The sequence below is a fragment of the Barbus barbus genome, assembly GCF_936440315.1.
Source record: "Barbus barbus genome assembly, chromosome: 27".
Classification (NCBI taxonomy): domain Eukaryota; kingdom Metazoa; phylum Chordata; class Actinopteri; order Cypriniformes; family Cyprinidae; genus Barbus; species Barbus barbus.
In genome coordinates, this window is record NC_136755.1 from 8,562,444 (window position 1) to 8,588,614 (window position 26,171).

Below are 26,171 nucleotides of genomic sequence, written 5' to 3' on the forward strand. Positions count from 1 at the left end.
AAGACACATGCCTTTGGTGTGAGAGACCCGGGTTCGAATCCACTGTGAGACACCAATGTGTCCCTGAGCAAGACACTTAACCCCTAGTTGCTCCAGGGGCGTGCGACCTCTGACATATATAGCAATTGTAAGTCGCTTTGGATAAAAGCGTCAGCTAAATGAATAAATGTAAATGTAAATGCAGAGTTGACTGGAAGGAAGAAATTGGCTGGGAAAAGGTGCACAAGCAACAGGGATGACCGCAAGCTTGAGAACACTGTCAAGCAAAGCCGATTCAAACATTTGGGAGAGCTTCACAAGGAGTGGACTGAAGCTGGAATCAGTGCATCAAGAGTCAACACGCTCAGACGTCTTCAGGAAAAGGGCTACCAAGCCACTTCTGAAACAGAAACAACATCAGAAGCATCTTACCTGGGCTAAGGAGAAAAAAAAAAACTGGACTGTTGCTCAGTGGGGTCCAGTCCTCTTTTCAGATAAAAGTAAAATTTATATTTCATTTGTAAATCAAGGTCTGGAGAAAGACTGAAGAGGCACAGAATCCAAGCTACTTGAAGCCTAGTGTAAAGTTTCTGAAGTCAGTGATGATTTGGGGTGCTGTGTCGTCTGCTGTTGTTGGTCCATTGTGTTTTATCAAGTCCATAAGTCAATGTAGCCATCTACCAGGAGATTTTGAAGCATTTTATGATTCCATCTGCTGATAAGCTTTATGGAGATGCTGATTTCCTTTTCCAGCAGGACTTTAGCACCTACCCACAGTGCCAAAACCACTTCCAAGTAGTTTGCTGACCATGATTTTACTGTGCTTGATTGGTCAGCCAACATGCCTGACCTGAACCCCATATGGAATCTATGGGATATGTTCAAGAGAAAGATGAATCAGTCGATCCAACAATACAGACGAGCTGAAGGCTCAATAGTGCCTCAGCAGTGCCACAGGCTGATTGCTTCCATGCCACACCTCATTGATGCTGGAGTTTGTGCTAAAGGTGCCCCGACCAAGTATTAAGCGATGAGTGCATATATTAACATACTTTAAAGAACTGGAACTTTTCTGTTTTGCTAAATTTTTTTGGATTGATCTTAGGAAATATTGTAATATTTTGAGATACTGGATTTTTGACTTGAGCTGTAAGCTCTAATTATCAAAATTAAAACAAAAAAAACTTTTGAAATGTTTTACTTTACATGTAATGAATCTAGAATATATGAAAGTTTCACTTTTTGAAATGAGAAAATGAGCTTTTTCACAATATTCTAATATTTTGAGATGCACCTGTATAAATAAATACACACACATGCACGTATATATTTAGGAAGAATATGTTGTGCTAGTATATTAAATATATTTATATATAATATAAATTATATAATGTGGCGGGAGGAGCAAACGACAGACACAGTGGAAATATACGCTGAAGCTGTGTTCGTGGATGGTTTATGCATTTGTTCTAAGCGTGTTACCTTGGCAGCGCTGCGATCACGCCTCTCTCTCCTCACGGGGATGGGAGGGGCCCCCTCTGTTACTACCTGCGCTGGCTTCTCTGCCACGAGCAGAGAACCATCGGCTACTGCTCTGGGCGATCTGAGGGTTACAGTGAGAGCTTTCCGCCGGGCCAGTCCCCACAGACCTTTCACTCCTCCCTGTTCTGTGCGGCTCCCCGGTGATTCTGCTGTGCCGTCTTACGGCGTGCCTAGCATTTCATTCCGCGTACTGATAGAAGATTAGATGTCGATCGCAGCATCAGGGGATGGGCAATTGTCCTCTAAGGATGAAGATTCGGCAGGGCTGCCCCCCTTGGGTGTTGCGGCGGCCGCCGAATCGGACACAGAGCTGACGGCCGTGCTTTCCCGGGCCGCTGCGAGCATCGGGCACGCCTCCCACTCCCGAGCCCTCACAGCGAGATGATTGGCCTCCTCGGCACGGGCTGTGGCTCCCGACCACACCCTGCCCTGGTTCCTTTCTTCCCGGAAGTGCACGAGAAGCTGATGAAGTCGTGGATGGACCCATTTTAAGGCCAGAAGCCAAGAGATTGCAGTTGGGAGACGCGATGCCTCTCCACGCATCTCTGGGGAGTTCGGCGGGGATGTGTCAGAACGCAATGCCTTCTGTACCATCCAGCTCTGCTCCCCTCCGCTCCCGATTGTCCCTTTGGTGCCACTCGCACAGAGTTTGGGGGAGTGGTTTGCGCTGCCCAACCCATCCTGCTGGCTCATTCGCACAATCCGACTCGGCTATGCGATTCAGTTCACCAGGCAACCTCCCAAGCTTAGCAGCACTCTCGAGACATTGGTGGCAGTCCGAGACGCACTTGTCTTGTGCGAGGAGACTGCTGTTCTCCTGGCAAAGGATACAATCGAGCCGGTCCCTCCAGCTGAGATGAGGCAGTGGTTTTACAGCCCTTACTTCATCGTACCAAAGAATGGCGGTTGCCTTCAGCCAATCCTGGATCTGCGAATCTCGAATCGGGCCCTTTTCAAGCTCCCATTCAAGATGTTGACGCAGAAGCACATCATCAGATGCATCCAACCCCAGGATTGGTTTGCAGCGGTCGACTTGAAGGACGCTTACTTTCATGTCTCGATTCGCCCTCGACACAGGCCGTTCCTACGGGTTGCGTTTGAGGGTCGTGCATGGCAGTACAGGGTCCTCCCCTTCGGGCTCTCCCTGTCTTTGCAAAATTCACGGAGGGCATCATTGCCCATTACGGAAAGTGGGCATCAGGATCCTCAACTGTCTCGAGCATGGCCCGCGTGCGAGAACAGTTGTGCGATCACGGAGACCTGGTGATCTGGCACCTCAGCCAGTTGGAGCTTCGGGTCAACTGGGAAAAGAGCAAGCTCTCCCCCGTGCAGATAATTTCTTCTTCTGAGTATGGAGTTAGACTCGGTGAGTGTGGTGGTGTGTCTCACCAATGAGCATGCTCAGTCCATGTTGACCTGCCTGAGTTCCTTCAGAGGCAGGATGGTGGAACCACTGAAACACTTTCAGAGGCTCCTGGGGCATATGGCATCCACAGCTGCAGTCTCGCCGCTCGGATTGCTTCATATGGGACCACTTCAGCACAGGTTACACTCCCGAGTCCCGAGATGGGCATGTCGCCGCGGTACAGTTCGCGTGACCATCACGCCAAAGCGTTGCCACTGCCATTGATGCCTCCAGTGCGGGCTGGTGCGCTACTTGCAACGGGCAGGCAGCCTCGGAGTTTTGGACAGGGCCTCGACTGCTTTAGCACATCAACTGCCTCGATTTGCTGGCAGTGCTACTAGCCTTTCAGCGGTTCGGCCGCTGCTTGTCTAGCACGTGTGGTCCACACGGACAACACTGTGGCTGTCTTGTACATCAACTGGCAGGGTTGTCTTCGATCACGTCGCAGGTCACAACTCGCCACGGCCAGTTGTATGGCTCCCTGACCGAGGCCCCTTGGCACGGACGCACTGTACAAGGTCAGCGAGGACGAGGAACAGGTCCTGCCGGTTGCGCCGTTGACCCACCCGGACCTGGTTTTCGGAACTCATGCTCCTCGTGACAGCCCCTTCCTGGCGCATCCCTCTGAGGAAGGACCTCCTTTCTCAAGGGCCCGGCACCATGTGGCACCCGCGTCCAGATCTTGGAACCTTCCTGGATGAGACGTAGCAGACTTGAGTGTTTTGTCCACCGGCGGTGGAAGACACTTTCACTCAGGCCAGAGCCCTCTCTACGAGGTGAGCTCTTTCCTTAGAGTTGAGTCTGTTCGCGATCTGGTGTTCTTCTCGCCGAGAAGACCCCTGAAGATGCACGACTGGAGTAGTGCTTTCTTTCCTGCAGGAAAGGTTGGAGTGTAGGCTGTCACCCTCCACCTTGAAAGCGTATGTGGCTGCTATCGCAGCACATCACGTTGCAGTGGACGGCCGGTCCCTGGGAAAGCATCGTCTCATCATCAGGTTCCTGAGGGGTGCCAGAAGGTTAAATCCTACTAGGCCACCCCTGGTGCCCTCCTGGCATCTCTCTATCGTCCTGGCTGGACTTCAGAGGGGTCCCTTTGAGCTGCTGGTTTCAGTTGAGCTGAAGTTCCTGTCTTCTAGGACAGCACTCCTGACCGTGCTCACTTCCATCAAGAGGGTCGGGGACCTCCAAGCATTTCGGTGAGCGAAGAGTGCCTTGTGCTCGGGCCGGATTACTCTCACGTTGTCCTGATACCCCAGCCTGGATACGTGCCCAAGGTTCCCACCACACCCTTCAGGTGGTGAACCTGCAAGCACTGCCCTCGGAGGAGGCAGGCCCAGCCTTGCTGTGTCCCGTAAGAGCGCTGCGCATATATGTGGACCGCACCTGGAGCGTTAGAAGCTCTGAGCAGCACCGTGTCTGCTACGAAGGTCAGCAGAAAGGGAAGGCTGTCTCCAAGCAGAGGTTTGCCTACTGGATCGTGGATGCCATCGCCTTGGCGTACCTATCTCAAGGCGAGTCGTGCCTCCTGTGGGTGAGGGCTCACTCCACCCTTCTCTGGATGCACCTGTCACCTATTTATACCCGTATGCACGGGGAGTGGCTCAGGTATGCAAAATCCACTAGCCAATATTCATTGGCGTTTTCTCTTTAAGTCAGAGATGATTGGGGCTCCCTAGTGAATCCCCTAATGTCGTCACGATATAACGTCTCCGTTCCCATCAGGGAACGAGGGTTACATACGTAACCAAGACGTTTTGTATGTAATGGCAAAGTGATTTATATTTTGTTTAGTTTTTTTATTAAGTTAATTTAGAAAAACGTTTGAAGCATTTTTTGTTCGTTAAATATAAGTTTTGTCTTTTTAAAAGTAACAACCAAGCAGCCAGTGGCAGACAGTGAGCTGATCATAGCCTAAGTTTGATCAATTTAGCCTTCTCAAATCATCACGACTTGCCTAAAATAAAATCTATAGGTATACTAAAACAGTTCAAGCATATAACAATGTTTGGGCGGAGAGTGGAAGCTAAAGCGAGTTTTGCAGGACAGGCGCCAGTGCGATCACTTACTTTTTTTTCAATGGAAACAACTTAAAATGCTCATAAAGGTAAGAGTAATACATCATTCAGGACTGTAAAGGGTCTACTTTTATTTGTGCGCACACACAATATCAACAAAACGTTGTGCTTTTATAAAATAAAGAAAACAAACATGATGCTCTCTCTGCAGTCTCGATCTTGAACAGGAGCGGTTCCCAAAAATGAACTGAAACTCAGCGAATACATGCCTCACAGGCATGATAAATATATCTATGGAAAACTTTAAATTACTACTTAATGAAATAAATCAAATCGAAAACAAAAACTCTTTTATTATAAAAAAAAAAACTCTTTCCCTCTTTCTATCCACTTACTAGCTTGTACTTATTTGAACAATGACTGAGACTTGGTGTTGCGAGCACTTCCTCTGTCTGATTGCCTCTTCAAGATTAATCGCTTTTTGTATTCCCCAATTGTAAGTCGCTTTGGATAAAAGCGTCTGCCAAATGACTAAATGTAAATGTAAATGTAAATAGGCTTAATCATAATCCGTAAAGATGCACTTCTCTCTAAAGGCGCATCTTTGAGGAGATGGCGAGTCAGGATCTTCATCTTCATCTTTGCGACACTGACACAGAAAACACTAGTTTATTAGTAAATAATTAAAATATCTATTCATGGTAATTACTTTTGCTGGAGCTTTGCAGCAAGCTTTAGCCTATTGCATGCATTTGAACGCAGAACTCTTCAGCTGTGCTGATGGCACGCATGCTGCTGCTGCTGCTGGCGGGACACTAAACACTGTCAAGCCGCTCTTGACAGTTGCGATAGCACGGTCTCGTGTTGTTTCCACCAGCGAGCCAAATTTTTGCATCACTAATTGATGGATGTCTAAAATATAAAAATAAGGAGAAGCTTAAAACAGGCCCGAGGTCTGGCCTGCGTCTCAACTATGACCTGAAAACTGGCCCGGGGCCCGTTGGGACACAGTGTTTAAAGAGAGGAAGATCAGGACCAATGACACAGATCTGAAACAGCTAGCCTTGTGGAATTACACTGGATGGAGACATTTTTGCCTGTTATTTCTGAAAGGAAATGTGTCATTTAATGGGAAGACCATATGATGAACAAAACAGCCAGGCTGACAGTGAAGGATTATGGGAAGTATGCCCTCCCATGACAGCAAAACCATATAGGTCATGGTGAAACACCATCACCCCTGACAACCCCTGCAGGAAACAGAGTAGAAACATCCTTCCACATTCACTCGCTCGCTCTGACTCACATTCTCGAACATATTCTCGTGCCTCAGACAACTTTTTACAGGACAAACTCTTTGGTCTCTTTGTGCCATTCTGGTGCTCAAAGACTGTCGCCGTTTATTCTTAGATACTATCTGTTCCTTTCTCTGCCCACACAATTTCAGTGAACGAAATCAACTGGACTGACACACACACACACACACACACACTTACCTGCCAGACAAGGGCCTCCATGTGGTCAGTAGTGTTCGAGAGCCAGATGCTGAGCACTAGTGTGTGGGAGGATGAAGTGAGGACACTAGCGATGACGGCATCTCTCATGGAGAACGGCAGCATGGTGTATACCACAAACACAATAAACAGGAAAAACGACACCTGCAAACAGAGTTAACGGTGCATTAGAGTGCCATTTAACATCTACAGCTCACAAACATAGGACAGAGATCAGATCTGGATAAACGCTGAAATACACTACATGACTTTTGCCCAGATTTTTGTTCTGATTTACAGGTTAGACAAGTTGCCGCTTGTTGCTGAAATTCAAAGTCAGTTTGCAGATTTGAGTCGACAGATTTAACAGAAAATCACGTAATATATGATGATTACAGACTCTATTTTTTATCATCAGGCTATGATTCCATCCAGTTGGAGGATATCAAATGTGTCTGATATTTTGAGCCAATTTTCACAATGCATATTGCTTACATTTGTGATGTGTCTCGTAGCATTAAGGTACGTGTTTCTGGGTGAGTTTGTTGTGTTTTGTGAAGACTTGAAACCTGGTAATGTGTGCTCCTCAGTCATTAAATGTATGATGCACGGTCGTAACTATTTACAAAATCAGCAAAAGCATGATGCAGGGACGTCGCCATCATTTCAGAAGTGAGGGGGACAGACATGTCAAATGTAATTATTATTATTATTTTGGTAACCCTTTAGAATAGGGAACACTTATTCACTATTAACTATGACTTTTCCCTCAATAAATTCCTAATTTGCTGCTTATTAATAGTTAGTAAGGTAGTTGTTATGTTAAGGCATTGGGTAGGATTAGGGATGTAGAATAAGGTCATGTAGAATAAGGCATTAATATGTGTTTAATTACTACTAATAAATGGCTAATATTCTAATAATATGCATGCTAATAAGCAGCTAGTTAAGAGGTCCTAAAAAGTGTTACCATTATGTTGTGCGTGTGTGTGTGACTCTGTCTAATTGACAGGTTTTATTTTTTCTTAACTCTTTAAATTGGCTAATAAATTAAATACAATGATAGACTATTATCAATAATTTGTATTCTGTCATATTTTTTCAAAGAAAAGACAAAATATATTTAAAATTTTCTGTAGGCTATTGTAATAAATGCTATGTCAGTTAACACTGAATTTTTCAGATTCTTTATTTATTACCTGAAAACATACTTAAACCATATATTGTCGCAACCATTCATATGTTGTCTTCACGTTTATTATTCAGTTTAGCTGCAGCGATTGCTGGATGCCTTTGTCCATATAAAGGATTTCCTGGCATGTTATTACTTCTATGAGTCCCTTTTGGACTTTCTGCTCGAGAGTGCCCTACAGCTTTGAGTATGAAACACACTGCATGAGAGTGTTAAGCGCTCTGTAATATTCACATCGCCTCGTTTTGGATACATATAAAATGTCAAGGCATGCATAGACTATCTTTTATATTTAAATTTAGATCTAGATTTATTCACACTGGTCCCGAAAACCTCTACATGAACACACTTGCCAGAAAAAGTGCGGGGAACGAATTTACGTTTTATGTCCCCCCATGTCCCCCATGGATGATGCTAGTGTTTTAAATCTATTCAGATTTTCATATGTAAGCAGATGCATATATAAAACAATGCAATTAGATATTAAACTGCATATAAATCAATCTCTCCATCTATGCTTTGATTTTCATTCTGAATCCCATCTGGACGTAGTCTTTGACGAAAAGCACAATTTCTCAGCTTTTTATTCAAAATTATGCTTTATTTAAATGCAACTTACACTCAAGTGTTGATAAAAAATAATGCATGAAGCTAGAAATATTTTTAACATATTGCATGTTCAGATATTCATACAACAAAATGTTCTGGGGGCCATTAAATGTTCTGGGGGCCATTAAATCTGGGGGTCATAAAAATGATTAAGAATGCAGGTAAAAAGTTAAGTGGTAAAAAGTAGTTGCAAATGTTTTACAAGATACACACACTCATCTCTGCACCAATAAAATGCACAACACTTTTTACTGCACGTCTTTCATGATTTGGAAGGAAATGAAACACTAAAATAACATTGTTATAATTGATTTTTTATAAATAATTTTCATGACAGGAAAATTGTAGATTTAGGGATTTTTTTGGGCTATTTGTGTCTTTGAAATTAGCTTAAATTAACATTGAGTCATCACATGTGACGTTTTCATAATTATTCAAGACAAGTGCTTCAAAAAATAAGCTGATACCATGATGAAACATGGGTCGTGAGTGTTTGTTTGCTTGCCTTCGACTACAATGCTGAGAGAGTGACAGGCTCTCAATCAATACTGACAATTTGATATGTTTGTGCACAAAGGCCTTTATTACAGGAGAGTTTCACAATTCATGCTGAGGTGGACTGGAGCTCATTCTGACACTGATGGTCTCACAAATGTCAACCATCCCTAAACAATCAACCACATATGTTTATGAATCAACATCAATAATGGACTCAAATGAAAAATCATCTGTGCATATTTGTGTAATGTATTTTGGGTTTACACATTATGTGTGTAATATATTTGTGCTCCGGCTCGGCTGTCCAATATAGTATAAATTTTTTAAAAGATTTTTATATAATAACTTTTTCAGTCGTAACAGCCTGTTTACAAAACCAATCTTGCTGCACAAAATGTGCTGCTCAAACTGTTCATACAGAAATGATCAGGGACATTGTTAAAAATAAACTGCAGCCACTTTTTCCTAACATTGGGATCCTTCAGAATGATATAAAGAGAGGCTGGAGATACACGCAGCCAGAAGCAGCACAAGGTTTGGCAAACCTTCCCCACATTTTACTGTTATCATTGGTTTATGTTGTGTTTAGGAAAAATATGATCTATCCTGCTTTCATCTTGTTACCTCAGGTTTTTGATCATCCAGTAGGCCTCATTGACGTAATAAACATGGGTGCTCCTGAGCTGATGCATTCATCATCAGAAAGTTAAGTAAATTCAGTTTAGTAAATGCACTTTTTTCACTTGAAAGTTAGAGAGGTTCTGGAAGTTTCAGTGCACATCAAGATCAAGGCATTTGTTTGAAATTTCACTTGCAACTTTTACAAGAGGTGTAGCATACTCTGCTAAATTGAATGAAGGTGAAAGGAAAGTGAATATAAATTAAAAACATTAAAAGAAAAACAGAACATATGCTACACTTATCCCCACTGCTCCGGGTGTGTGTTCACGGTGTGTGTGTGTTCACTGCTGTGTGTGTGCACTTTGGATGGGATAAATGCAGAACACGAATTCCGAGTATGGGTCACCATACTTGGCCGTATGTCATGTCACTTTCACTTTAATTTTTTTATATATTATTTGGGTCACTGTTAAATAACTATTAAATTAAACTAACCATTAACTTTTGCCTCAATAAACTCTTAATTTGCTGCTTATTAATAGTTAGTAAGGTAGTTTTTAAATTTATTATGGGGTAGGATTAAGGGATCAAAAATGTTCATGCAGAATAAGGTATTAATATGTGCTTTATAAGTACTAATAAACAGTCAATATGCTGGTAATATGCATGCTAATAAGCAACTAGTTAATAGTGAGAATTGGTTTTTAAAATAAAGCATTCCCATTATATTATAGTGACTTAGTTGTTGCTAATAAACTTTGAAGACTTCTGAAATAACATCTGCTATCACTGGCTAACCTGTGTGCTAACATAATGCACACTGACATTCATCACAATGGCGAAGCTGCTAAATAACAAATTGGTATTAATATGCAGGAATGTTGCTAAGGGGGGGAAGCAATAAATTGTACAAGAGGGCCAGAAAACCTGGTGATGCCACTGCCCACATTTACATATTAAATGGATAGTTCAACCCTTCTTTCTTCAGTTTCTTTCTTCTGTTGAACACAGAAGAAGAATTTTGAAGAATGTGGTAGTTGATGTAGCTATTGACTTCCATATGAATTTTTTCCATACTATGGAAGTCAATGGCTACCGCCAACTGTTTTAATACCATAATTTTTCCAAATTTCTTCTGAAAGAAACTCATACAGGTTTGGAATGACAAGAGGATGAGTAAATGATGACAAAATGTAAATTTTTGGGTGAACTATCCCATTAATATGTAAATGAGGGCAGTATTATGTTGATGAGCTCATGGCTGTGACATCATGATGACATGTTTTTGTAGCTTGGTTTCTAAAAAGTGAGTTTTGCACACTGCCAACAGTCATGCATTTCAAAAATTATGTTTTGCACAATATGTCCCCTTTTAATGATCTGTAGTTTTTTTACTTAGTTCCAAACTGCAGTTTTCACCAGGTTTTTAACGCTTCAATGATGTAATTCGCTCATAAATATTTCAAAACTTATGTTTTATTTTATTTTTTTACACTGAGTGCTGTTTTTTTGTGTGAGCGAGGGCTCAATATAGCACTGGAGGAATGGCAGATAGGGCACTGGACGGCAGCAAAGCCTAATGGATTTCTGGCTTGGTCACCCTCACAGACCACACACACACACACACACACACAGCCAAAAAACAAACAGATTGCAGGGCAGTGATTTTTCCAGACAGAACATGTCTTGAGCCTTATCGATTGCCATTTCCACTCTGTCCGGCACAGAGGAGGATCAGAGAAACAGTCAGGAATGGATACATTTGGCTTGTGAAGGAGAGAGAATCCCCTAGCAGACAGAACGCTCTGCTGGGCTGCGGGCCAAGGGGCGTCTCACACTCTCACCTCGGATTGGACATATAGTTTGTGTTTTCGCTAAAGTTTTGAAATGTCAGAGTTCAGAATCAAGAACTGGCAAGGTTAAATGCTTCATCTCTCCAATGAACTGATTACTTGCCAGTTCCATGCCTGTTTAAAGTTCTGGTCTATTGGCTAGCAGGATTGAGACTGGCAGTTCAATTCTTATTCTGCATCAGACCAGGTTATACAGCACTGAATCCTAAATGTGTTCTCTTGGTCTGGCCTCTGGCTCCCAGTACATGTATGGGAAGTAGAGTCATGAAGAAATCAAGCATGATGCAGCATTAAATTGATAAATCAAGTGAACATATAAACAGTTAAAAGGTGTAAATAAACATTTCAAGGAGAAATAAATGCTGTAAACAACAAATATTCAAATGAATATGGATATATTTCTTATTCAGCGTTATAGCACTTTGTAAAAAAGTGTTAAAAATCCTAAAACCTGTTTCCAAATTAAGATTGGATTCTGAATGGCAGATTTTCAGTGTGGACTTTTGGATGTCACTGTATCTTTCCATATGGCTCTTTTTTTTCCAAGCTAGTCTTTGTGATCATGACTTGTTGGGCTGAGAACAAATAGACTCACAGCTGGTTTGAGCTCTGTGAAACTCTCAGATCACATTCGGAGCTGTTTGCTGGTATTAATCAGGTTTGAATTATCACAGGCATGCAGTAGCTGCCAATGGGATTTGCATTGTGGTTTTGACTGTACGTCACAGATTTCTCCTTTGCACTAGATGGAAAAAATGCTCAGCTGCCCAATTCAAAGCCAGGAATCCAAATATCATTAATCCAATCTGATGATATTTTAAAATATTAACAAGTCTAATTATAATTTAACTCATTATTAATGTGTCCCTGTAGAGAATCTGATTATTTGGTTGATAAAAGATTTTATAATCATCTGGTGTGTCCAAATCTTTAAATACATTTTTATCTGAACTATTCCTGGATTGAGGTTATTATAGTTAACTAAGACTATAAAAAACATTTATTATTTGGAATAAAACCTATCTATCTATCTATCTATCTATCTATCTATCTATCTATCTATCTATCTATCTATCTATCTATCTATCTGTCTGTCTGTCTGTCTGTCTGTCTGTCTGTCTGTCTGTCTGTCTGTCTGTCTGTCTGTCTATCTATCTATCTATCTCTGTCTGTCTGTCTGTCTGTCTGTCTGTCTATCTATCTATCTATCTATCTATCTATCTATCTATCTATCTATCTATCTATCTATCTATCTCTGTCTGTCTGTCTGTCTGTCTGTCTGTCTGTCTGTCTGTCTGTCTATCTATCTATCTATCTATCTATCTCTGTCTGTCTGTCTGTCTGTCTGTCTGTCTGTCTGTCTATCTATCTATCTATCTATCTATCTATCTATCTATCTATCTCTGTCTGTCTGTCTGTCTGTCTGTCTGTCTGTCTGTCTATCGATCTATCTATCTATCTATCTATCTCTGTCTGTCTGTCTGTCTGTCTGTCTGTCTGTCTGTCTGTCTGTCTGTCTGTCTATCTATCTATCTATCTATCTATCTATCTATCTATCTATCTCTGTCTGTCTGTCTGTCTGTCTGTCTGTCTGTCTGTCTGTCTATCTATCTATCTATCTATCTATCTATCTATCTATCTATCTATCTCTGTCTGTCTGTCTGTCTGTCTGTCTGTCTGTCTGTCTGTCTGTCTGTCTGTCTGTCTATCTATCTATCTATCTATCTATCTATCTATCTATCTATCTATCTATCTCTGTCTGTCTGTCTGTCTGTCTGTCTGTCTGTCTGTCTATCTATCTATCTATCTATCTATCTATCTCTGTCTGTCTGTCTGTCTGTCTGTCTGTCTATCTATCTATCTATCTATCTATCTATCTATCTCTGTCTGTCTGTCTGTCTGTCTGTCTGTCTGTCTGTCTGTCTGTCTATCTATCTATCTATCTATCTCTGTCTGTCTGTCTGTCTGTCTATCTATCTATCTATCTATCTCTGTCTGTCTGTCTGTCTGTCTGTCTGTCTGTCTGTCTGTCTATCTATCTATCTATCTATCTATCTATCTATCTATCTCTGTCTGTCTGTCTGTCTGTCTGTCTGTCTGTTTATCTATCTATCTATCTATCTATCTATCTATCTATCTATCTATCTATCTATCTATCTATCTATCTATCTATCTATCTATCTATCTATCTATCTATCTATCTATCTCTGTCTGTCTGTCTGTCTGTCTATCTATCTATCTATCTATCTATCTATCTATCTATCTATCTATCTATCTATCTATCTATCTCTGTCTGTCTGTCTGTCTGTCTATCTATCTATCTATCTATCTATCTATCTATCTATGTGAAACCTTTTTATATCAGCTATTTCATTTTAATTTAGTTTACTAAAATAATAAACTAAAACAAAATAAAAGCCTATATAGACATATTTTAAAAAACAAGAACTAATAACAAGGACAAACACAACTAAATATCAAAAACTTTACAAATTAAAATGCATACAGATGCGCTATGGGTTATTTCTCATAAATCTGAATGAGAAATTCAGATGTGTATATATGCATATATATGTTATTCCTGCATATTTTATGAGTACAGTTTGTAAAACATAATTTGTTTATACTCCCATTACCTTAAATGGCCTTTTTAACATATAATTTCAAGTTTTATCATGATGTTATAGCTATATTGATTTAGAATATTGTGTTCAGATATTATTGCTATAAAACCATAACATAAAACGAGATTGTAACATATGTAAAGCATATTCTTCAAGGGTTGCTAAGGCAATAGATGGTAGTAAATACATAAGACACACTTAACAGGTTTGCTTCTTCCTAGTGAATAAGATTATGTGGTCTACTGGGATTCTAATGTCTGGTTAACCAGTCTGCACTGCTTTTGTATTAGGAAAGCAAATGGAAATGGAATAATCTGATAATCTATAATAATCTGAATAATGATGGAACATATAAGTAGTGTTGTTATCACACGCAGTCCAATCACACTTATGGATCTCAGGAAAAACTCAAATAAACGGGGTGAATTGAGGATAATTAGCACACAGCAAATTTACATAATGCTTAAAATGCAATAAAAATAAATAAATAAAAATGAAATGCTTTTATTAATATTATTTGAAGTGTTCTTGAAACTGTCATTCATCACCATTGTGTTTTACTTATAATAACTAAAAATTAATTTGACCTAAATTTAGCATTTTATGCACTCGGAAAAAGTGAAAAGCTGTCAATGGTATGATATACTAAGGTGCAAAAGTTAAACGGTACAACTTGTTTAAATCTTATTTACCCTAGAATGGTATATATTAGTACCTTAAAGGTACCAATATTAGTAAAGGTGAAAAAAATAACTATTTTATTTGTGTAATTTACAGTGTTACAACCAAAATTTACTACCAGCTTTAACCTTATCGCATAAACTTCATTAATTCCTGACTGACAGCAGTGGCAGCTCGTGCATTTCAAATGTGGGGATGCACAGATGCACCTATCAACAACAAAATGTGTATTCACATATATATTTTTATCACAGTGACTATCTGCAATGCTGCTAAAAGCAGGTTTCCACTTCTCACAACAGGGCTCCAGACAAAAAAATCGAGTAAGGAGCCATTGGCTCCTATAAAAGAAAAACTTAGGCGCCAAATTATTTTTTTAGGTGCCACAGAATAAATTATTTTATTATTATCATTTTATTTTTCCCCCCTATTTTAACATTTCAATCATTTTGTCATGCGTTTATGTCTTATCTTTTCTAGGCTTTATCAGCATTTTAATCCATCTTGTAGATGATCAGGTCGACCGGGGGACTAAGGTTCACTTAAAGTGTGAATTAAATGTCTTTTCCAACTTGAAATATACAGTCACAAAGAATTGTTCGTTACACAGAATCTGTAGCAATATCATGGACCATAAGCATCACTTGGCAACTGAGTGCAGTGCATCCTATAAATGTTGTCACGTCTTTCACACATTCAGTCTGTTTTTCTTCATTAGTAAAATGCAATTTTATAGGAGGAGTTGAATCATGTACAACAGAATAAGTAAAAATATTAATATGCAACAGCGCATAAATATAGCAAAACGCTCCTCTTTATAGTTATTTTTCTAGCTGACTGATGAGTTTATGGACACTGAGTGGTTATTCTGAGGTAAATGTATTACAATGCAATGTTTACAAGCTTTATACATTTCCTCAGTTTGAAATAATGAGCTTTTACATAAAACATTTCAGTAAGTTGTACTATAGGCTTTCTTATTGCCTACCTTTTGATCATGTTCATTTCATACTATAGTAGTAAATCGAAATATATAATGGGTTCACTTGCTGCTTTAACTGAGGTGCTAAAGACCGGACGCATACACGGACCGTGTGGACGCGGGGTACTGGTGTTTATATTACCGAAAGTGTGCGCTTGTGGTCCGCATTAAAGAGCACCCAAACCGCATCATTTGAATTTCGTAGCATTTTAAAGCTGATACTTTGTTTATTAAAAAGTAAGACAGCACAAAGCTTTTTGCGATTACTGGATGGCAAGTGCGCTTCAAATAACAGGAAGTCCATGCATTAACAGAACACAGCATATAGACTAAGATCTCGATAAGAAGATCGACCAGACAAGTGTAAATGCATCTGGTTGTTGAAACCACATATGGTAATTTTACTCCTCCCATAATATTAAAATAATAGACGTGTGAGAGCGTTTTATAGGCTATATGGCATGTTATAGTCAGATATGACAGCGAAATGCAACAAGCATCACCGCAGATATAGCGGAGTATTTCTTCAGCAAGCGACGCGCAAACTGAATGAACCTGAAAGTAAGCTGCAGACGCTCAACACACAATCTTCTTCATTAAAAGTAGTGAGACTAGCCTATCTTTCCAGTGCTGATGCCGCGCGCTCTCTTGTTGCGGTCTGTGATATTGAAATTAGCTGATAATTAATAAAATTATCCATTGCTTTCATTGACGTGAACTCCGTTATATTTGCATATGAAGCGGGAATTGAAGAACGGATTTATATCCGTTGTGCGAAGACACATTTATGTGGCCAAGTGTAAATGGGGAAACGTTTTAACAAATCATATAGATATCCGATCAGAGAAAATGCATGAAGTGACCAGGTGTAAACAGGCCCTTTCAGGTCTCTCTCACTGCGTTCAGCAGACTGTGTGCGGCAGAGACGAGGACTGTTTGAAACTCTTTTCCAGTAAAACTTTGATGCGCATCGTCTTATGTAAGTTTAATACGTGAACATAACAAAAGATGTGAGCGCAAAACAATCGGGAAAAAAGTCCTTTCATGCAAATTATATATAGTCGCCAGTGGCGACCTCGGCAAAAAACTTCACTCGCAAATTAATATTTTTGGTCGCAAATGCGACCATTTTAGTCGCAGTTTGGAGCCCTGCACAACGTTTTTCCTACAGCCTCTTAGAGCAATCGCCATTGATTTACAGATTTCACTCTGCTAACTTATCTGAAACAACACAAGAAGGCATTTTCCTTTGCCCTCTTCCTTAAAAAGTAGTAAAACAGTGACTCAAAATCTATTTTTCACCTGCCTGCCTCCTTCACTCTCTCATCACTTCATTAGTTCCCCGTCATTCTTTTACATCCTTCATAAGGCAATCAATCAGCACGTCTCGCAACACCAAATTGTAGGAAACAAGGGTACGCAAGACTGTGTGTGTTTTCTGAGGTCTATTTTTCTGATTTGCCCTCAGGCTGATTGGCGTAAGGCAAGTACAGCTGTCTTTTGTTCCTCTGCTGACTCTGAGTTCAATTATGTTCTCTCTCCTGTACAACATACAAAGGCTGATGGCTTTTCACGGGCGTCTTTAATGGAGAACTACTGCTGTGGGTTAATGATGCCTGTATTACAGACATCTGTGAGGAATAGTGAGGGCTTTTCATCTGCAGTAGTACCTCGACCCATGCTGGCGACTCTATAGTTCGGGACTCTACAGTTTTTCCTTGTAAGTGTTGCAAAGCGACTCCAAGTATATAGCTTATTAGGGCTCAAGCAATGTGGCTGTCAAATAGCATAACCACAGAGAAAACTGTACTAAGAGCACAGTGTGTAGCTTAAAAGGCTAGAGTAACAACAGGAAATTAAATAGGGCATAGCCTAATAGAGCTCTTTAAGTCTTCAACTACTGTAGACACAGCTAATGTGCCATTCACTTCCGCTAATAAGCGCACATATGCTACTTCAAGACACATCCAGATACTCTTTGCTAATTAGTACTTTGCTGCAGTACTTTGAGTGCTGATTAGGTGGTAGCTTATTCAGACCGCCTGAACCCGACTAGTTCTTCCCGTCACGTATGCGAAGACTTATTAGCAGGCTTCTCTGAATTTCCTGCATTAGACGTCTGGTTCCCTCTAGAGCTAAACCTTCAGTCACAGCATGTGAGCTCAGACTGCACCAAGCTTAGGGAGTACTTTATATGACATAACACTGATATAAAGACCGGCGTAACTGCTCACCACCATATGTGGTGTTTTGGAGGCTGGTGTGCTGATGTCTCAACTGTGGCTTCTTAACATAGGTTGAACACTTTCACCAGTTGGCACCATTTAGCATGGCTGCAGTGCTCCACAATCTACACCAGCACCAAAACACCACTAGCCAGCCTGGAGCAGATAAAGGTTCAAGGTTAAGGTGGCCAGCATGGCCCGGATTTTATATACATAAATTGAATTGTAGCTCACCTAAATATGGACCAACACATAACAGAGTTAAAGGTAATTTACTCCCTTTAGCCCAGTGCCTCTAAAACAGGCCATCAAAAAAAAAGCAATGAAACACAAAGCAAAGCGAATCAAAACAGAAAAAGAAACAAAGCAAAGCAAAATATAGCAAAACAAAAAAAGCAACAAAACACAATGCAAAGCAAAACAGCAAAAAACAAACAAACAAAAAAGCAATGAAAAGATGGAAAGCAAAGCAAACAGCAAAAAAACTAAACAAAACAAAAGCAATGAAACAGCTCAAAGCAAAACAGAGCGAAAAACAAAACCCAAAAGCAATGAAACACAATGCAATGCAAAGCAAACAACAAAAAACTAAACAAAACAAAAGCATTGAAACAACATGAATCAAAACAGCAACCCCCCCCCCACACACACACACACAAAAAAGCATTGAAACACAACGCAAAGCAAAACAGAGCAAAAAACAAAAGCAAAGCAAAAAACAAACAAAAGCAAAACTCAAAAACAACACAAAGCAAAGAAACAGAGCAAAAATAAAAAATAAAATAAAAGCAAAGAAAAACAGGACAGAAAAACAAACAAAATCAAAAAACAAAAATCAAAAGCACAGAAAGCAAAGAAAACAAAAACTAGACAAAACAAAAACAAAAAACAAAAGCAAAGCAAATCAGGAAAAAAAGAAAACAAAGGCAAAGAAAAGAAAACAAAATTGACCCCCCCCCAAAAAAAACCCCCAATTATATAGAGGAGCACATTCAAATAATGCAACTCTAACTTTGGGCCACTCATTAATATGGCATTAATAAGCTCACTTCTGACGAGAAACATCTCCAGAATAGTGGCATAGGCATATTTATGGCTAATTGTTTAAAATAGATGTCATGCAGGTGCCATATAGCTTTTACTGAAGCAGTTCCTAGTAATGTTGCCGCCCTTTGATCCAGAGCCAATTTGTGTCGTATATGCATATCTCATCATTTCCAGATCACTGAGCCCATCCGAGTTATTAAGTTATTAAGTCATGTCGAACAAACAGCCTAGATGACTCACGGGCGAGCTACATTTACTCGTGCACGGAACAGCCGATCTCTCCTCCTACAGCCAGCGTAATATCATAACTCAAGAGCTGTTTATAAAAGACGACCAAAGCTCAGATGTTTTCGCCATCTTGCTGAGTGGTGGCTGGGCTGATTGCACCTCCTCCTCACAGAGCGGGAAGAAGAAAAAACAAAATGCGTGAACAAGCCAAGCAAATCGGTTTAATACCTGATTCGTTTTATGGATGCAGAGGCAGACAGAAATAGCGCCAATTGTCATAATTACTCTAAGACATGCATTTATGTTGAGACTGTGTCACAGTCATTAGCCAGAATCATGTGTTAAGCGGAGTTCAATGAACTAATGAATGATTCAGTGCGCAGAACAGCTCACACACTAAAATTCATGAATTACTGTGCAAATGACTGGAGGAAAATGACACCGCGTTAGGGAATATCTGCATGATTGTGCAGCGCTTTCATTGCGTCTGCTAGTGCTTTCCATCCGAGTAATTTACTTGCACATCTATATATATAAATTGCACTGACGAAAGTTGTGTTTTACGCATGCCGAATATTTAGTTCTGAGCACTTTGGTCTGATAAAAAAGTACATTAAAAAGTGATAGCCGTAGAGGTCGAAGGCAGTCACTGAAGAACAATTGCGCAGAAATGGAGAGCGATGAAAGTGCTGTCACTCAAGTCTCACCTGGTCCCAAGGACAGATGATCCCACCGAAGAACATGAAGAGGTAACCCATGGCAACCAGACAGCCCCAGATAAGCAGGGAGAAGAGGCGGAGAAGCTTTTTGAAGATTGACTCAATGCAGACGAGGATGAAGATGGCGAGAAAAATGGCCAGAGTTGTGGGCACAGTCATGATGAAGGCCATGTGTTCCTCCATGGTCTGTGGAAACATAATGACAGTTCACGGCTCATTCACAAGCAGATGAAGAAGATAACTGTCTATTGAGATACGGTTGAAAAGAACAGACAAGGCATATTCGCTTGCACATTTAGAGCTGGATTAAATACAAAGAAGAACTGAATGACAAAATGACGAAACTCTGACCCTAACCTCAGACTCTGAACCAGAGTTCAGTCTATTATGTCCCAAACTTTTCCATTAGCATAATGTATTCTGTCAAACTGTGACAGTTGTGTTTTTACTGTTGAATTATTAATATGGACAATTAACATTAGAAAAACACTCAAACTGTTAGTGCGGTAGTGTTATATTGGGTTTGTGCTTATAAAATGTAATCAAATCAATTAATGTACATTAAAATCAACATTTGCAACCCATTTCACTTCCATAATGTGGCATATTTGAGTGAAACAGGATATGCAATGAAAAATGTGAACCGGATAAACTGATTCATTGAAAATAAATATTTGTGGTCACTTAAATATTTTTTAATGTTTTTGAAAGAAGTCTCACCCGCTCACCAAGCATGTATTTATTTGATTAAAAAAAATGCAGTAAAAACAGTAATATTGTGAAATATTATTACAATTTAAAATAACTGTCTTGTATTTGAAAATATGTACATAACTGTTCAAAAATTTGGGGTTGGTCGGTTAATGTTTTTTTTTTTTTTATGCTCTCACCAATGCTGCATTTAATTTGGTCTGAATGCAGTAAAAACATTAATATTGTAAAATATTATTAAAATTTAAGATTGACTGTTTTATTTAATGTACTTTTTTGTGCTTTGTATTTGACTATATGTACACTACTGTTCAAAAATTTGGCGTCAGTAATGTTTATTAAAGTAATCTGTTTTTACTTTTTAATGTTCTCACCAATGCTGCATTTAATTTGGTCAAAACCCCAGTAAAAACAGTAATATTGTGAAATATTATTACAATTTAAATTAACTGTCTTCTATTGTAATATATTTTTAATATAATTTATTCCTGTGATACAAAGCTGAATTTTCAGCATAACTTCAGTCTCACATGATTCTTCAGAAATCATTCTCATATGCTGATTTGCTGCTCAAGAAACATTTCCTATTATTATCAATGTTGAAAACAGTTGTGCTGCTTAATATTTTAGTGGAAATCAGGATTTTTGATGAATAGAAAGTTCAAAATAATATCATTTATTTGAAATAATAATCTTTTGTAACATTATAAGTGTCTTTACAATCACTTTTGATGGATTTAATGCATCCTTGCTGAATTAATTTCTTTCAGAAAAATCTTACTGACCACTTTTATAGTTCTTCTGTGTTGTTTTGGAGGCTTTAATATCTACAGTAGTCTGTAATAAATGCGACTGCATGGAAAGGAGCGATCAGCACATTCTTTTAAATGTCTTCTTTTCAATTTCACGTTACGAAGTAATACTGATTTGGAATTATATGATTTATTTTTGAATAAATATGATCAATTTAGTTTCACGCTGACTTTAAAGAGGCAAACCGTGACATTTCATAAAGTCTATTTCTACCTGAAGCTCTCGTCACCGTTGGGGTATTCTCTGTTTGACTGTGCAAGAGTGTGAGGGACTCAGTCTAGACTTACAGTCACACACTTACAGACTGTTCATCTGCTGCAGACGGAGACAGAAATAGACAGAGCTGCAGCAGGAGGGTACAGTTAGAGGAGAGATTTTTTATAACTACATTATAGCTACATTATCTATGCAGATTTATTGCAGATGACTCATGACATATGCCATGGAGGGTTTATTACGGTTTGATTTGAGCAAAGACGACTTCATCCTCTGGCCGTCATAAAAGCTTTTCTAAAAAAATATATATATCACAGATTACAACCACGCAATTCGGGTAGTAATTATTTATTTGAGGTGTGTGTGTGTGGCTTGTACGGGTACTGTAGATATGGGTAATGTGGTGTTGCACCATCGGTTCAGATGACTGTGTGTGTGTGTGTGTGTGTGTTTTGTGAATGATGAGAGAGCATTGAGCTGGCAAACTCACAGTAATATAATGCCTGTACCACAGTATGACTCACCAGCCATTAGAGGAGACACCCCAGGGAGTACTACAAATTCAAGGCAACTCTGGCACACTGATCGAATCTCAATGAACTCTTGGGGAACACACCCTTTCTGTTTCCATTAGCCACAGACAGAAAGAGAAGTGCCCACACCTCCTCCCCTTTTTCATGCACTAAAAATAACTCAACATTGATTATAACTTGATACTGAAAATGAAAGAAAGTGATGCTCGATCGTGAAAAAGTTGCAGTCACAAAGCTAGAGTGTTGATAGATGGTTGCTAAGACGTTCTGGGTGATTGTTACAGGCTCAAGTCAATAGAGCACTGCAGGGAATTTAGCCAATTGGTTTTTTGAATGGGATTTTGGTTGAATGCCCGAAATAATGTATGTGGTGAACACAAGCTCAAGTTATTTTCACGTTTTATTCCACCATATAAAATACATTGCTAACACCCCAACTGTGATTTTTTAAAGCTTTTACCTGTCTTGAGTTGCTAACAAGTGGCTAAATGCAACTACAGAGACTGTAAACATCATGAACAGGTAAACTTATCTACTCGCTTTGACGGCCTCATTGTGTTTATATCCGTGCTCTTGTAAATTATTCTAACTCAAACTTTCAGGGAAAAGGTTTTAAAAAAAAGACATGTATTTTGGCATATTTTGTTTACAGCCTATGCTTGGATTTCTACTTCTGACGATTGTATTTAAGCTTCAACATTCATAAATGATCATCATGATGAACAAAATATGTAAGAATCATAAACTTTTGTTGGCCACATTTTCTGCTTATTTTCTGCAATAATAAAAAATAAATAAATTAAAGCTGCAAGCAGCGATGACGGGCCCAAGCCACCAGTGAAACCGCCACCCCTGTGCCATCAGGAAAACGGTGCACAGTGAGCACACGCATTACAGTAACCCTCTTGCAGTTTGGATTTGAGGGATTCGGCAATGAAAGGGTTAATCCAAACCATCAAGACTGTGAAACATACACACACACACAACAATACATAAAACTTCTGTAACTCTTTCAATAAAGTTTCAGTTACTAACATTAACTATATTAATTAACAAGAACAATACTTATATAACGTTTACTAATGTTAGTTAATATTCAAAACTTATAAACATTATTAAAATGTAAAGTTTTATCTATTAACAATAGTTAATGCACTGTGAATTAACATGAACATTTTGATTAACTAACATGGTAACACTTTATAATAACCGCACACTATGAATCATTAGTTAAGTATTAGTCAATCCATCCTTTATAAAGTGTTGTTCCAGCATTAATAGGCATTAGTAAGCATTTTATAAATACAGCTATAAATGTTTTGTTCTTGAGCATATATATATATATATATATTGTTTAATAATTGCATTTTCACTCTTTATTAATTATCAATTTAACATTTCTAGATTACTACGATATTTACAAAGCACTTCTTTGATCATATTTACCAAGGGTGCCGATATTGCCATGACTGTAAAACTTTTGTAACACTTTTCAATAAGTTTTTAGTTTTTAACATTATATAAGTTATCATGAACAGTATTTTTTATAGCATTTATGAATCTTAGTTAATATGTTTAAAATTGACTACTACATTATTCATTAAATTTTCTAGTTAATGTACATCAGTTACAATACCATGAACTAAGATAAACAATTGTTTACTAACTAAAATAAATACAGTAAAAATATGTTGTTCATACTTAGTTTGTTAGTTTTGAATTAACTAATGTTAAAATTGATATTCCTGAACTATACTAGTTAACATGAACAATGATTATATAACATTTATTAATGTTAATTAATGTCAAGCCCAAAATGTAATGCATTATTAAAATTTTAAAGTTTATATACGTGGATTAACAAAAAAAAAATATTTTTAATGTTAGTATTAACTAACATTATTTTTTTTTACAAATGATCTAAACATAAATTGTTCATTGTTAGTTCACGTTAGTTAATGCATTAAATAATGTTAACCAAAGAGACCTTATTGTAAATTATTGCCAACACTTTTTATGATCTATTACCATTTTTTTATTATTATTTTAATGATCTATAAGCATTTGTGAAATAGTTTTGCCTGCATTTCATCTTAGTCTTCGTCTGTGAGCTGAACTGTTTTACTGTTGCATCCATGAGATTATGTAAATTCAGATGTCATTCCACAGGATTTCATAGGTCAGTATCAAATTAGTTTCAAATTATTATTTGCAGCACAAAAATGTATAACATGCATTTTGTATGATCTCTCTTATTTTGTTAAAGTTATTCATATTTTCACAGATTCTGCAAGGGGTTCCCAAACTTTCGCATGCAACTGTATATAGTATTTATTAATGTTAGTTAATATTCAAAACTTAAACATTATTAAAATTTAAAGTTGTATCTGTTAACATTAGTTAATGCACTGTGAATTAACGAACATTTTGGTTAACTAACATGAACAAACATTAATAAATGCTGTGAAAATATATTTTTCATTGGTAGTTCATGTGTCACGGTTTGGTTTCTGTTTAGTTTCCCTTTTGCCCTTATTTGGTTTTTCCTGTTCTAGTTTCCTGTCATTAGTTTATCATCGTTCATTCTCATCACCTGTGTTTAATTAATTATCTTGTTTCCTTGTTTGGTCGATCCCTTTATAAGTCCTCAGTTCTCCAGCAGTCTTTTGTCTGATCTTAATGTTAAGTTAGTTTGCAAATGGTTACGTGTGTTGATGTTAAATAAAAATACTCCTCGTCGTGCGCTTCTTGCTACAACCACCATACCATAACATCATGTTAGTTAATGCATTTACTAATGTTAACAAAGGAGACATTATTATAGTTATCAAAGCTTTTAATGATTTATAAGCATTAATTATTTATTTTTCCATGAACTAACATGAATGATTTTTACTAACACAAATAAATAAAGTAAAAATATATTGTTAATACTTAATGTTATTTGTGAATTAACCAATGTTAAAAAACAACATTATTTAACTGTTGTTAGTTAACATCATTAATAATTATATACCATTTAATGTTGATCAATATTAATTCCAAAATGTGTTAATATATTATTAAAATTTTAAGTTTTATCTTTTGAACATGACTATTTTTCTAACATTAAAAATATTTTGTTCATTGTTAGTTCATTGTAAGTTCATACTATCAATGAAGAACTAACATGCTGTAAAAAAATATATTTTTCATTGTTAGTTTGTTAATTAATGCATTCCCTAATGTTAACAAATGAGACCTAATTATAAAGTGTTATCAAAACCTTTAATGATTTATAAGCATTTTTTATCGACTTTATTAATCTAAGCATTTGTGAAATATTTTTACCTGCATTGCAGCTTAGTTTGCATCTGTCAGCTGAACTGTTTTACTGTTACTTTTAAACCATTATTAAAGCATAAAAAGTTTAAACAGACCCTCTCTCTCTCTGTCTCTCTCTCTCACCCAGCTCCTCAACCCACACTCAGCCACCCACCCCCACCCCACACACAGAAGCAGAGTTATAGCAGATGTCTGATAGTTTTTGAATTTTCTGCTCTTCATAGTGTATTGTAAATTCATGGAATTAATCACATTTCCTCAGAATGACTTGTTCTGTGTATGTAATTTTTTATGAAGTGTTTGGAAGCTGCTCTTAAAAGATAAAAAAAAAATATCTATTTTTTACTCTAACTTTAATAAATTGCCATTAAAACACCGTTCAAGATATCCTAAATCCGTTCGCAATTTAGCATCTTCAGCATCTTGGCATCATGTTGAAAAAAGTTTAGTGTGAATTACTTGTTTCTGCTTGGAGGAGTATGAATTAATTTGCAGCCTGAAATTCCCAAAAATTGACATTAAAATAAAAATAGCCGACATCCTGTTGGTCGTAGCTAATGACTGTAAATTAGAAAGTTGTCCGACTCGATTAGAACAATATATGTACCGAGTTTGGTGTTTATGAATGTCACACATTCATGATTTGTTATTATTACTTTTAATTTTCAAATGTACTTCATGCAGATTTTATTGTTTGCCTTGTCAGAAACACAGATTTTTTGGTTACACTTTATTTCGATAGTCCACTTTAGACATGCTACTAACTATAAGTAACTTTTTAACTACATGTCAACTACATGTCAACTAATTCTCATTAAATTGCAACTACATGTCTACTAACTCTCAGAGTGGACTGTTAGG

The 26,171-nt window shown here is 38.1% G+C and overlaps 1 protein-coding gene across 3 annotated transcripts in view; it reads right to left on the reverse strand.

The window, feature by feature from the left end:
• The window catches only part of adcy2b (adenylate cyclase 2b (brain)), a gene marked incomplete at its 5' end in the record, with an annotated part of 81,952 nt that overhangs the window by 45,319 nt on the left and 10,462 nt on the right, over positions 1-26,171 (reverse strand). For all 3 annotated transcript variants that reach the window (XM_079380933.1, XM_079380934.1, XM_079380932.1), the window contains 2 exons: positions 6,438-6,599; positions 19,702-19,899. In XM_079380933.1, the coding sequence (XP_079237059.1) occupies positions 6,438-6,599; positions 19,702-19,899 (360 nt within the window). The remainder of the gene's footprint in view (positions 1-6,437; positions 6,600-19,701; positions 19,900-26,171) is intronic.